General features: G+C 30.4%; 1 protein-coding gene across 1 annotated transcript in view; it reads right to left on the bottom strand.

Moving 5' to 3' along the window:
• Nucleotides 1–15,475, bottom strand: part of LOC118184428 (uncharacterized) — a 289,633-nt gene that overhangs the window by 54,095 nt on the left and 220,063 nt on the right. The window contains exons 5-11 of the mRNA XM_035354096.2: nt 12,182–12,336; nt 10,354–10,559; nt 6,704–6,837; nt 4,786–4,972; nt 4,498–4,693; nt 1,694–1,770; nt 499–700 (exon numbers count right to left, since the gene is read on the bottom strand). Coding sequence (XP_035209987.1) covers nt 499–700; nt 1,694–1,770; nt 4,498–4,693; nt 4,786–4,972; nt 6,704–6,837; nt 10,354–10,559; nt 12,182–12,336 — 1,157 coding nt within the window. The remainder of the gene's footprint in view (nt 1–498; nt 701–1,693; nt 1,771–4,497; nt 4,694–4,785; nt 4,973–6,703; nt 6,838–10,353; nt 10,560–12,181; nt 12,337–15,475) is intronic.

Raw genomic sequence — 15,475 nt, forward strand, 5'->3', positions numbered from 1 at the left:
AGGTAAGAAATTATTCAGGTGCTCGGGTGACCTGCCGACGTCTGAATGGTCTGGCGTTTGGGGCGACTTCGATGTGAAAGAGTTAAGTGTCATCCATTTATGCAATAAAGTTATTACAATGCAATAAATCATTGCAAATTTCATTATTCCCAAATCATCACTTTACACATTTATTTTTTAAACATGATTTTACATTTATTTTCTTTTTGAATAATACATCTTATTTCTAAAAAACAAATTTTTACAAATTAAAAACAGCTATGGTTTTATATTTTACTTTCAATATCTGTCTTCAAAATAATAACTATTTATTATAGTTATTATTTTGAGCATTTTCACATGCATATTATTTATTTGTTTAATGCAAACTAAATGCTGAAAAAAACTCTCTTTAAGCATTTGAAAGCACTACACAGACATAAACTAGATTGAAAATAACACATAACCCAATGTACAGATAATCTATTTATTCTATATAAATGAGCAAAAGAATCTTACCCTGACTATGATCCTTTCTGATGCATGAGCAATTACAGTATAATTTGAATCTCCTGAAGCAACACATAAGCTGACTACAAGATAGAAATACCTCTGATCAGGATTTGGTTTGCCTTTTTTTCTCATATTATTGGAAGTTGTTTCACTGAAATGTAAACGTCCAACTGTAGTCTTGGTTACTTGGTCAGGAGTCAGTTCCAAACTACAAAAATAAACCACAAAGCATGAAACTGTTATCACATTATACAGAATTTAAGTGAAAAAATATAATTTCCAAACAGATACTAAATAAAAAAATATTCTTCAAGTTTTAGAAAATTCTGCAAAAATATTCATAAGGAAATTTCATCAACACAATAAATGGAAAATGAAATTTAAACAGGAAACTATGCACGAAGAAAAAGCTAAAATATTAATATACTCATTTATTGTACTAAAATAGATACCAGCCAAAAATGCAAAATGTAATTTTTCCTCTAACAAAGCAGATGCAAAATAATTTTCCTGATACTTGCCTCCACAGAATTCTGAAATTTCTTTGAGATTGAAAACGTTATAAATGCATTTTTAACATCATTACAAATCTAATAAAGAATTATTAAATTATTATAACACCACGTTAACAAAACATTTATTGATATAAAGTCAAAAACAATTACTTATAGTTATAAAAGCATAAAAGAAAAGCTTTGTTCTCATATTTTATACTTTAATGTAAATTCTGGACTATGGTTAATATGTTGTTTTTCTGCTATATCACTGACTTGTAGCTTCTATTTTAATTGGCACATTGCTTCTAAGGAAATCGTTCTTGCATTTTTATATTTCTGTTAACTCTACCAGAAAATGCAAATTCTGGTTTAAACAAGAAGTGAAAATCAAAGTACAGAAAGAAAGCACTGGCAACTTCAGACAGAGGCAATATTCATTCTCAGATTCTGCCTGCCATAGTGATTATTGATGAAAGTTGACTTACTGCAATTACATTTAGCAGTTATGTAAAACGACAGCCAGGTTCTTAATCGTTAATCTGATATTTGTTTTGCTAGCTATTGTAAACCAAACACACAGATAATTCATAAAAATATAAAAAATTTTCATCATTTAAAAAATGTTAATTTCTTTAAGAGCTGATACAAAATTATATATTAAAAAATTATAAGCTTTTACACAAAAATAGGAATATTAAACTTACGGAACAGGATGAAAAGGTTTTTTACTTCTATCAGACTGTGATTGTTCAACTTTGATTGTTTGACTTGGAGACTCAACCTGTGGAAAATTAATACCCAAACTCAGAACAAAAGAAACTTCTTATTTACCTTAATTTAAGAGAGTTTATCTCAAGGAGTAGAAATTTTTGAATACTCTTATTTTTTTACAGCAGTATTAGTTGATTTAGAAATTCTATACTGAAACATTACTAATTATAAACAGATAAATGAAGACAAGGTTATTAATACTAAAAAGACTGAAACTTAGTATATACCTATATTGCCCCAAAGCAGTCAAAATCACTGCATTGTAAAAGAATAACTAATGTGTAAAGAAATTTGTTTAAAATTAATTTTTAATATTTTTTATATTATTTACAGTTATATAGCAAGCTATTAGTAAATATTAACAATAAAAAAATTACTTCACTTGAAAAAAAATAATATATGCATTATTATTTGTACTTTTTTTGCAAATGAAAGTGGAAATCTTTTTATGTGTACATCTTCCGCAAACATACTTCTGATATTTTTCGCATATATTATTTATTTTGTTGTTCTGGAAAAGACATACTTGACAAATTTTGCCTTTGTTACAATGGGTGGCATTTGATGATGTTGCAGTTGATCTTTGTGGGTCTTCATGTTCCGATGACTTTTTCTGTCTTGCAGCTCTGTATTCAGTGGAAAGCTGTTCTAATTGAAACAAGAACTCTTTTTGTTGTATTTGCATTCCTGTCGTTTCTTTGTAAAGGATACAAGCATTTACAACAACCAAATCTAAAATATTGAAAAATTTTTGGAGGAGCCATTTACGAGAACTAGCTTTTACTGTATGTTTTCTGGCTATTTGATCAGTCATATCAACTCCAAATTTTGTGCTGTTATAAAGTTGAATAGATTCTGGTAACATTTTTTTCTTACTTTTATCAATTTTCACAAATTTATGCTTAGAACAGCTATTCTTTTATGTGGTTTGCTTTTATATATTGTAAGAACACAATTCTCTGATTTATATAACAGAGTGGAAAAACGAGGCATGTTATCCTTCGTTTGTTTGGCTGATTTGGGTAGTTCTCTTTTGTTTCCTCTAAAAGTTCCAACTAGAGTTTTTTTTTTTTTTTTTTCCAATAGTTTTGTCGCGAGTGGCATGCTAGTAAAAACGTTATCGGTCTTATATTTCTTCCACAGCTTGTATATGGCTCGACAAGTTTCAGAACGACGTGTTCACTGATATTCAAATAAAGTACTATAGACCCAAATCGACAAATTATCACATACTTGTATGTTATCATATGACGGTAATCGAAAAAAAAAATTAAAACTTATTTCAATACAGAGCTGAACTGGTTATATAAGAAATTTACTCAATTCAATAATAAGAGTCATTTGATTATTTAAAATTTTCCAAAATGACTGCTTTTGGGCAATATAGGTATAACACATATATATACTGGAAATGAAAGAAGAGGGGATAATTACAATTATTTATAAACGCATTTATATGTACAAAAAGTCACAAAATTCTAAGAAATGGTGTCATTATATACATAATTGTTTTTTTTAATTGAAATTAAAAAGCAGTCAAAATGACTTCCTTGTGCAATCTAGTGTTAATAAAAAGTTATTTACAAGTGGAAGATCATATACATTAAAAAAAAGGGATAAGAAAATATACTTTTTTATTCTATTTTCATAACATGTTTCATAACATGTTCATAACATGTTACAATAACATGTTACATTATTCTATTTTAATAACATGTTTCATAACATGTTACTCACTATTTACATTTCATATAGATTTTTTAAATAGAAAAGTTGTTTATTAGATGGGGAGAGTAGAGGCTGCATTAGCAATGAAATTAGGAAACAATTCATTTTATGTATGCATTATAAAGCTGCTAAACATTTAGATAATATCATTTTATTTCTTTCAATAATAAAAGGTTACATTTAAATATGATTAAAAAACTGAATGAAAGCTATTTAACATTTTGAAAGCTACAAGAGTCAATTTAAACTAACATTCATGAGACACAATATTGTAGTTCCAACTTAAGACTCTGGGACTCAAAATTTGTAACAAACTGTATTTTAAAATGTGCTTAAAATAAAATATGCAGTAGTTTATTATTATGCTGCCATAAGTGTCACCTTTAAGACTGGAAGACTTTCTGCAATATTTTGTTTTGAAATCAAGGCAAGTTTCAAAATTGTCAATTGATTTCATTCATAAATACATAAGAGACTAAATTTTTAATTGAAATATTATTTATTTTTGAACACATTTGTTATGAATTTGAATGCTTGGGTAATTAGTTACTTAAAATACATATATATAATTTCAACAGAAAATTACCTGAAAATAATAAATAAATTTAACTTCCCTATTACAAAATATCAATACACATTATGAATACATTATAACTGCATGCTATTTTAAGACAAATGACTTAAAACTCAATTTTAGCCTGCAGTCAAATCAACAATAGGTCTACATACTTATATGCATTAAAACAGTAGTCTGAACAACATTTAAATCAAATTAATAACATTGGAAAAATTCAAATTATGAAATAAAATTAATAATATTGGTCTTTTAGAAGTTTTTTAGAATTTTTCTGATCTATTTTAATTTACAAAAAGGTTTTGGTTAATAAATTCTGAACTTTCATTTTCATCTTCAATTGTTAATTATCTTGGGTGAAAGTTTGCTTATGTATTTAAAAGAATTCAGCAGTTATTGCTAACATGTACCATACATTCTAAGGGAAAAAAATACCTTGACGCCATTAAAATGCAGGTAGAAATGATCAATTTTTTTCACTCCATCAGGTGTCTTCACATAGTGAGGTTCACCAATAGGTTGAATATGAACAGTAACTTGGAAATGATTCTTTTTCTGACAAACAAAAGCATCATCAGCATTACTGAAATTGAATCCTTTATCAGCATCAACCCTGTAGTTTGGAGGTGGTCTGCAATAGAGTTATGGTTAAAAAATTACTGATCAACAGAATTTTATCATTTAATTTATTGTTCAAAAGAAAAGATATTTTTGATTGCTTACAATTCTTTTAATGTGTGATCACAAAGTATAGCCCATGTATTTTGTTGAAATGGCTGAAATCTAATACACTGATATGCAGATTCTAGAAACATCCCAGATCCATCAGGTCCACTAAAATCAAAACTATATTCATCATCAGTAGTTGAAAGAACAGGGGTATTTGTATGCGGTTCAGGTGAGATTCCACCTACGATTTAAAAAATAAAAATCAAAACAATGAAAACACATATGAATTGGCATTCATTATTTTAGCTTTTTAGACATACACAACAGAGAAAATGATTTGGACACTAGAATCTATCTGGATGTTTTAATAATTTGAGATAACTAATTCAAAACTGTTTTGAAGATATAATTTCCTAATAGTCACATACAAGACATTTCATTTACATGGAAAAAAATAAAAACACAAAATGCTTGATTTGGAAGAACTACGGAAAGAAATCATGCTCCATAATGTAGAAGATTAAGAAAAAAAGGTTTGGGTACACTCCATGTTTTAGACTTCAGAGATAAAACCAAACACCTAGTTTTCTTGAAAAGCTTGCTTCCATTCTTTCTGCCATATATTTATGCTTGTTTATTGTGAAGAAGAAATTTAAGTAAGAATTTGGGAGTTAGGTCATAATTCCAAGATGTAATGCATCTCGCTTTAGGTCACGATTCCAGAATATGATGCATCTCCCTTTGCATCCTTTACAAGACATTAACTGAATTTTTTTTCTTCTGAGAACCAAATATATATTTACTGTTATGCAAGTTAGGACATTTTTATTTTTTTTATTTTTGATATTTATTTTTATATTTTAATTTTTGTTTTAACAAATACTTCTAAGTTTACAAAAATTTAAATATTTTATTTTCACAAAACAAAATACGAAACATACTTTCTCCCTCCTAAAACCAATGAAATTTTTTTACTTGCCTGCATATACAATCCATTTTTATTTCAACTTAAATGAAAAAAATGAAATTCATTTTTATTTAGTTAGGCCCTAAAATTAATAAGTTATCAAATGAATTTCCAATTAAAATTATACTAATATTATTGTTTATTAAAGTAAAATTCATAAAATAACAAAATTAGCATGATCGTTTTACTAAAATTGTGCTGTTATAATTCGTGTAAATATTGAATATTCAAATTCATTTGAAAGTAAAAGTATCTGTATTAAGTAAAAACATTTGTAGTAAAAGCATATGTATAAAGTAAATCATAAATTAATCAAGATTTATTCTCAGAGATTTTTGTCTTAATATTATTACTCTCAAAATTTATTTTTCATGAAAGCCTGTTCTTACACATAAAATCTATATTAAAAATGTACAAAAATGTGTAGTACATTTTAACTCTCAAAGTAATGTAGATTTGAAATATGTAATTAAAAAATAGGCAATTTTTGAAGCAATTTTGATAAAAAAATTGAGCAGCCCCAGGGTTAATGACAAAATTTATTCTCATTGCATGATAAAGCATACCTGGATGGTCTAGATACACTAGATGACGCATTTATGTTTTATGTATTAGTCATGACTGCCACAGGAAGACAGTAGCAAAAGACACAAAAACGCTAACAGCTCTTATTTTTTCATATTAAATACATATTTAAATTTTACATAATTTTCTATTAAACAGCTAACTTCTCAGTATTCAGTCTTCTTTAAAAAGGACAGAAACAATTCGATAAACAGCATATAAAGGTGATAACTACAATTCAAAAATAGAAAATAATTTAAAATTTCTGTATTTAAAATACAACCACTAAATTTATTTAGCTTCAGACTCCTAACAATGCAGAACATCTCATTTTGAAACTTTTTGCTAGTACTCTTAAACCTATGATATGAATATTGTCTTCACTAAACACAGAAATCTTTAGGACTAAAAATACATTACTAAATTTTGAAATTAAATTACCTGCTTCTTGTTTAACATTCATCATCCCATTGAGCATGTTGTTATTAACCACATTTTTGTGATTTTCCGTGAGCTTACGCTTTTTGTGGTTAGTGTTGTTGCTCTCCAAGTTATCACACAGAAAATCTTCATTGCTAAAAAAGAATATACAGTTAAAAAATCTGTTGAAATAGTAGAGAGCAACAAAAACTTGAAGAGTGATTTATGATGTATGTAGTTTGAACTTTTTTATGAACTAAAGCAAAACAGAAAGGTTTTAATGAGTTAGGCTGGAGTAGTGGCAATTATGATAAAATGTATTAATATATTTTCAGTAAACAGCAGTTAATATAACTATCATGTTTAAGATATGCAGATTCATTATGAAGAAAAATAAAACTTCTTTAAGACAAAATAAAAGCAATGAATAAATATGAAGTTCTATATAAACTTAATGCATTAAAGTGTTTGTTAATCATTTTGAAGACAGAACAGAAAAAATTCTAATTTCAACAGAATTTTCCTTTTTTTTTTTTTTTTTTTGGTTACAAAAACAAAAGAAGAAAACATTATTTTATATGTACAACTAATTTTCTTTTTTTTTTGGGGGGGGGGAACACCACAGCACCAGCAAATATCTCTTTTTAATTGCTCATTATGCTAAAGCAATGATGATTTACATAAAATAATACCTATAAAAATAACGTGCAATCATTATTCATTTTAGTCAAGTCCCACTCTGTACAACATCATAATAATATATTCATATATTCTTCTTTTGAAAATAAAATGATTTTTTGGTATCATATTTGGGCTTGCTGCCATAACATGCCCATCTTTGATATTAAAAATTCAAATTATAAATTTTATCTTATTTAACAAATTACTTTTCAGAACAACTTATGAGATATCTCTGTTATATATTTACATAATTCCTTTTCATTTAACTATTTCCATAAAATTTAGCATTTTTATAGCTAAATAATAACTTATTTCTCTATCTTTGTGGTCAAATTTAAGAAATATTAATTCTGATAATTTACAATTAAAATTATAATGGAATGCAAACGGTTTATAAAGTTTTTATTATTAAAGAACTAATTAAATTAATTATATACAGCAAGATAAAAATGTGTGCACCATTTTCATTAACACTCCATCAGGTGCATTGATCTGACAGATACAGGTGTGTCAAAATCTCTGTTTTTGTTCCCTTAAACTTCTTCTCACAACCTTGACCTAATCAGTATTTGTCCATCTGGCCAATTCCTCCTTTGGAATGCAGTAACGACCAGTTCAGTGTATGAGTATTTCCTGTTTTTAAGCTTATTTGAAAATTTGTATCTGTCAGATACACGTGTCCGATAATGTTTGTCTCCTGAAGCTTTATGGAAGTATCGAGATTTCTAATAGATTTTTTATTTATTTATATTCCCATGATGAGTGCTAAATGCTTTTTTAGATTTGAATAATCAAAAAGACCTTGAATTAGTCCATAATAATCTGTTTAGTGATGGAAATGAGGAATTAAATGCTGAAGAATATGATGAAGAAGTGGATATTTTAGAAATATTTGAAGTGGATTCTGAAAGCATTGAAAGTGATTATAATGAATCAGAACTTGATGATGATGCTAACAATGGTGATTTTTATGTAGGAAAAGACAAAAGCACTAAATGGGCAAAATCGCCCGGAAGAAAAAATGTCACAGTTAGATCGCAGAATATTACCATAAAATTACCTGGAGTAATCGGAAATGCGAAAGTTATAAAAACTATATACGACTCTTGGAACTGTTTTTTTTTTTTTTTTTTCTGATGAAATATTGGAAATAATTGTCAAATACACTAACAAATACATTTCTACAATTTCTGATCTATTTAGTAGAGAAAGAGATGCAAGACTAACAGATATCATTGAAATAAAAGCATTTATAGGTTTACATTTATCAGCAGGCATTTTGCGAAGTAATCAACAAATTTTGGAAGAACTACTGTGGTCTACTGATGGAATGGGTATTGAGATGTTTAGAACGGTAATGAGTCTGAAGCTATTTAAATTTCTTCTAAGAAGCTGTAGATTTGATGATAAAGAGACGAGGAACGAGAGAAGGAAAACAGATAAATTAGCACCTATTAGAAAAATTTTTGAGAAATTTGTGGGAAAATGTATGCGTAATTATTGCGTGGAACAAAATGTTATGATAGATGAGAAATTAGAAGGTTTTAGAGAAAGATGCCCTTTTTGTCAATACATTCAATCAAAACCAAATAAATATGGCATTAAAATTTTTGCAGCAGTTGATGCTAAAATGCTTCATACATTGAATTTAGAAATATATGCTGGGAAACAGCCCGAAGGTCCATTTAGCGTCAGTAATTCCCCATTAGATGTTGTTTTGCGATTATTGGAACCAATTGTCAACAATGGTCGCAATATCACTGCAGATAATTGGTTTACCTCTGTTGATGTTGTAAAAGCCCTAAAAGATAAAAAACTTTCTTACGTTGGAACAATACTAATAAAAAAGAAATACCTCCCTGTTTTGTGAAATCTAAAGGAAAAGAAGTACATTCAAGCTTATTTGTTTTTTTTTAAAAACTGCACATTAGTTTCATACGTACAGAAAAAAGGCAAAAATGTTTTGCTTGTATCAAGTATCGACTTTGATGATGCTATAGATGCAGACACTGGAGATGAAAAAAAGCCAGATATAATCACATTTTATAATAATACAAAAACGCAGTGTTGATGCTCTGGATAAGATGCGTGGAACTTATAATTGCGCTTGCAATACAAGAAGATGGCCGATGGTAGTATTTTATTCAATGCTAAATATTTCAGCTATAAACGGACTAGTTGTATTTTTGGAAAATCAGAATACTGTTCAGAACAGGACAGAGTATTTGAAAATACTGGTGAAGGAATTAGTCAATGAAGAAGTTGTTAGGCACATGACTAAACCCAATTTATCGAAGGATTTGCAAATGAAACTTCAAACCTACAGACCAACTGCTGAAGAAGGAAAAAAAAAAAGCAAAGGTTCCCAATAACCAAATTAAACACAAAAGGTGCTCTACATGTCAAACAAATAAGACAAGTAGATTGACCCAATATTCCTGCATAAAATGTGCTGAATATTTTTGTTTGGAACATGCAGTAATGATGTGTCAGAAATGTTCAAATGAAAACCACACTTAAATTTAGAATCGAATTAAAGTATAACTGATTTATTTTGTCATTTTATATTATGTATTTTTATGTAATATTAATCATTTGTGAACAACTGCCATATTTTAAAAATTTTTTTCAACTGTATTAACATGTTTCATTGTGTTTTTAAATGGCATTTTAACCTGTGTAATAGTGATTGTAAATAATAAGTAAAAATATTTTTAAAAAAATTTTAAAAAAGGTCTGGGTGTAAAAGCCTGGACCTAAAAAGAATAAAAATATAAGATTTAAATTAATACAGATCACCAGAAAACACATAAAATACAGATATATCTGACAGATGTGACTCACCTGATGCCGCAAGTTTCGAGACACGCCCGACGGAGTGTTAATTACATAAAAAACATTCATACCATAATCAGTCATAAATCAGTATAATTTTTAATATTAAATATAACTTATGACAAATATAATTATGACTGCAACTTGATATTCACCTATCATATAGTGAACTTAAATGGGGAGCTGGTGGCCCAAGTGTCTGTGGTTGTAAACCAAGCCCTGATGTGAGTGAAGTCGGAATATGGTGTTGCAGGTGAGTAAGAACAGATCCAACTGATGCACTTTGGCTTGGCACAGCAGATAGAGTTTGAGATACAGTTGAATGAGGAGGTATAGGTGCCTGCACTGCTTGTGGTGGATTCTAAAATAAATAAGCAGAAATTAGAAATATTAAAATTAACCACTAAGCAGTAGAAATTGAAAATATTATAAATACTATGGCAGAATAAAAGTAATATTAAAATAGAATACAAATACACTCAATTCCGTTTTACATGGCAAGTCAATTCCTGAAACAAATGTCTAAAAAATTAAAACTGCTAGTTTAATTTTAATTAAACCTTAACTTCACTTTTATTTTATGAACTTATGATTGGTTACCTAAAAAAGGCTGGAGGACTAAAAATATCTTTATTGGTTGGTTCTAGGCACATGATTCCAGTGAAAAACAAATCAAATAAGAAGGATTTCCCTGCTAGAATAATTGTGGTCAAATCAGATACAATTATTGGTAAAAATATCAGAAATTTATATTTTTATACCAGAACTCTGTGAAAAAGATTTCTAGTCATTAGGTTGTTCCCTGGGCAGATTTATAGGGTTACGCATATCATAATCTCAAGAAGCTTTGCATTTTAAGAAGCCATCAAATTACTTTTCTGGATTTAGAGAAACAATGTAAAAGTATATAGAGATCTTTGGAGATATGTACATACGGTTTCCCCCAATTTTAACTAACAGTATCTTTAGTAATTTTGATCACACGAGGATGAAGATTTGGGAAGGAGGGATTTTAAATCAAAATACTTTCTTCGTGACATTTTTCTTTTTTCCTGCAGGGCAAATGCAGAAATTTAAGTTTCACTAATTTTTAGCATAATGCATCTTGTGATCAAAATTATTGTAACCTGAAGGCCTACATTTTTCGATTCATTTTTAAAACTGGAACTCTCTTAACCATTCAAAAGCTAATACTTACTCAACTGGACTCTTAAAAACTTCTTTTAGAAAATAATTTAGCTTCATTTATCAATAGGACAGATATATACATGCACATACATAAAAAGTTATCCTTCAGAATGAAAAAGAATGTGTTATTAACTGAAAGAAAAAATGTTGGGTAGGAAAAAATCACATTTTAATGACTTCTCCCTCATAAAGGGATCTTTATCCTCATAAAAGGGATGTTTAAAATAACCTAATGCCTCTACACCTTTACTTTGAATAGAATAGATTTTGCAAATTTGTACATAAATATATTTTAATGCTAAATCGCTTTCACATTCATTAACAACTTTACTTTGTTGCCTACATTAATAGATTAAAACTAGGTTTTGATAGTCAAAAGGAAGAATTTTTTCTGATTTTGTAGAACAAAATATATAAAACTTACAATAAAATTACAATTGCAAGTACAGTCCTTATTTTAGAGAATAAAGAGTCAAATTTATTTAGAGAATAAAGAGTAATTTGAAAATTTATTAGTAAATGGGCTCTTCTGCTCCAAACATAAATTTTAAGAATTCTGCTTCAATGAGAATATTTTTTTTTAAAAATATTTTCAAATGGAGATTAAAAATGCGTCATATAAACTGAACCAGACCAAAATAAATAACATAAAAGAGAACTCTCTCTCCTGAATGAGTACCAAATAAGATAAAAACATAACTGGGTATGCATAAGTAAAAATATTTAATTATAATTAAATAAAAAAAAAGTATTTAATTAAAATTAAAAGAGAGAAATTTTTTATAATAAACTTACAGACAGCTGCAGTGACTGGCTTAAGGATAATGATGTTTCTGATAAATGCTTTAATGGTTGTGTGTTATTATAACTCATATACTGTTTCAAGTCTCCTGAAGGTTGCATCATTTTTTCAGAAACTGTAATATCTTCGTTGCCATGCAAGCAAATTTCTAAAACAATAAATCATTATTACAGAAATAAATCTATAAAAAGAGTTTATTATAAATAAACAAACTAAAAAGCAAATCATAATTAAATTTAGTAACAAAATAATATTAATAAAACATTTGTCTAAGTCTCAAAATTACATTCCAAAATGAGTTTTAAAGCTTAAAACTAAATTTAAAAAAAACGTTAAAAAATATAATAAATATTGACTTAATACAATTTATATTTTTCGGGGCACTGCAGGCCGTGGCCCACTAGTACTGTTGCGCCATTGAGTTTAGTTTTAGCACAATTTATCCTACTTGTAAAACTTTAAAAATTTAATAAATTATTCGAACTATTAGCTTTTTTAGTTAGTAAATACTTCTGACACATGTACAAAGACCGAAATTCGGACGTCCGATAACCGGAATGATCTTTTATTATGCGGTCCTCCAATAATTTATTTATTCTTAATTTTTTCCCTTCTTTTTCGTCCAATACAGTTATGATATTCAAGAAAAAGCCAGTGTTTCCTCCTTATTAACCGACATTTCTATCGCCGAAAAATATCATTTTTTGCGACAATATTAGATCATCTCGCATATTGTTTCGCCTTTTGGTTAAGGAACAACGTTTCCATTTTTGGTTGAGGGATAGCATTTTTCTATTTTGTCTAGCCTTGTGGAATGGCACTTTTCTTTTCTTTTCTTTTTTTTTTTTTTTTTTTTTTTTTACAGCATAGCAAGAGGTAGAAAGAATTCCGTTGAAGCTCAATAGCACTGCGAGTTGCGTTCTAGTTCACAATAATATCTCCGTTTTACTTTTGTTTCAAAACTGTGCATCCATCATTCAGCCAATGGATATCCAAGTTCTACGCGCGGGTAGCGGGTATGGCCCAACTGCGCCAATAAAAAAAAAAAAAAAAAAAAAAAAAAAAAAAAAAAAAAAAAAAAAGACCTCTCCGTTTCAAATGCTAAGGGTACCAATTTACACTCATGTCCATAAATTAAGGATAATTCGAAGTCACGCGGGAATCGAACTTTAAAATACAGTGGATGGACAAAAATATGGAAACACCTTGTGAAATGCATGTTTGAAAAGAAAGATTGATTTTAATGAAATATGTAGGTGGCGCTGGCGTTTTTGACTACTGACGCCACCTATACAACTTCGTAAATGTGCTAAACAGTTCAGTTGTTGTCGGAGTTCTGTTATGTGAGGTTGTCATTGCATTATGTCAGAGTTAACAGACTTCGAACGGAGCAAATTGTTGGAGCACGTATGGTAGGTGCTTCCGTAAGCAAGGTAGCCGAGGTGTTTAGTGTTTCAAGAGGTACTGTATCGAAGATTTATTCCGCATATTTGAAAAGCGGAAAAACATCATCTGCTAAATCACAGCGCGGACGAAAGTGTGTCCTGAGTGATCGTGACAGACGATCATTAAGGGCAATTGTGACGAAAAATAAGAAGACCACAGCTGCAAAAGTTACTGCTGAAATGAATGTTGTGTTACCGAACCCTGTGAGTACCAAAACAATTAGAAGGGAGTTTCATACACAGGGAATTGCTGGCCGTGCTGCAATTGAGAAGCCACTCATCAGTGATGCTAATGCCCGTAACAGGAAAAGGTGGTGTTTAAGTCATAAAGCCTGGACTATAGAGCAGTGGAAGCGAGTAATATGGTCTGACGAGTCTTCTTTCACATTGTTTCCCACTTCTGGCCGAGTTTACGTCTGGAGAACGCCATCTTAAGCCTATAATACAGACCGCTTGTTGCCAAGAGTGAAACATGGCAGGGCTTCTGTTATGGTTTGGGCAGCCATATCGTGGTTCTCTGCTAGCCCCATGATAACTGTGTCAGGGCACATGGCTGCCAAGACTTATGTGAACATTTTGGCCGATCAAGTTCATCCCATGGTACAAACTTTGTTCCCCGATGGTGATGGTGTCTTCCAAGACGACAAAGCCCTGTTCACACAGCTCACATTGTCCAGGACTGGTTTTCTGAGCACGAGGATGAGTTGTCCCATCTCCCCTGGCCACCACAGTCACCAGACCTGAATATTATCGAACCTTTGTGGTCTACATTGGAACGGAAAGTGCGTTCTCATTATCCACCGCCAACATCGTTATCTGAACTTGCCACCGTTTTGCAGGAAGAATGGTATAATATTCCCATGGCAAACATACAGGAACTGTATTTATCCATTCCGAGAAGACTGCAAGCTGTTTTGGATGCCAACGGGTTTCCTACACCATATTAAGCAAAGAAACATGTTTTTTAAAGGTGTTTCCATATTTTTGTCCAACCCCTGTAAATATATCACATGTAAAATCACTACACACATCTTCAAGAATCATATGCAAATTTCAGGAAGTAACCAGATGACACCGATGCTACGTCACAATGACGAGAGTGTAAGAGAGTGATATATAAGGAATACAGGCAAAGAAGTAAAATTGTTCGCAGGCGCTTTATAAGCATTTCAGTGCAATAACCGAATAGTTATGACACAAAGGACGCATTTGGATAATTTTTTACGTGGTAGAATTATCGGCCACGGAACAACCACGGAATGTGGGCGTACCCAACTGGAAGTATCAGACGAACTTGGAATTGCCCAGAGTGTCATCTCCAGGCTTTGGCACCGATTCCAAGATGATGGTAATGTGAGTAGATGTTACAGCACAGATCGCCCCAGAGTTACAACGCCGAATGAGGACCGGTATTTGGCAGTTACTGCCAAAAGAAACAGGCGGAGCACCGCCTCAGATCTGTCTCGTCAGGTCTCTTCAGCCACTGGTACGACAATTTCAAGGCAGACCGTGTACAGACGCTTAGGGCAGATTGGTCTATATGCTCGTAGACCTGTCAGATGCGTTCCACTTACTGTAACTCACTGTCGCCTGCGGTTAGCCTGGAGTAGATAGCATGCATTGTGGACACCGCAACAGTGGGCTTGTGTGATGTTTTCCGACGAGTCTAGGTTTAACTTGCAGACTGATTCTCACCGGACTTCCATATGGAGAGCTCCAGGTACCCGTTACTACCAAGAAAACATCATTTAACGACACCGTCACGGTTGTGATACTTCTTTGGCAATCTGAAGCAACTCCAATGATGGAACACAGAAAAAACTTTATTTGGCACTCAAAAAA

Source organism: Stegodyphus dumicola, chromosome 8 (genome assembly GCF_044657685.1).
Source record: "Stegodyphus dumicola isolate Sdum_Otavi_A_Nest chromosome 8, ASM4465768v1".
NCBI classification, from domain to species: Eukaryota; Metazoa; Arthropoda; class Arachnida; order Araneae; family Eresidae; genus Stegodyphus; species Stegodyphus dumicola.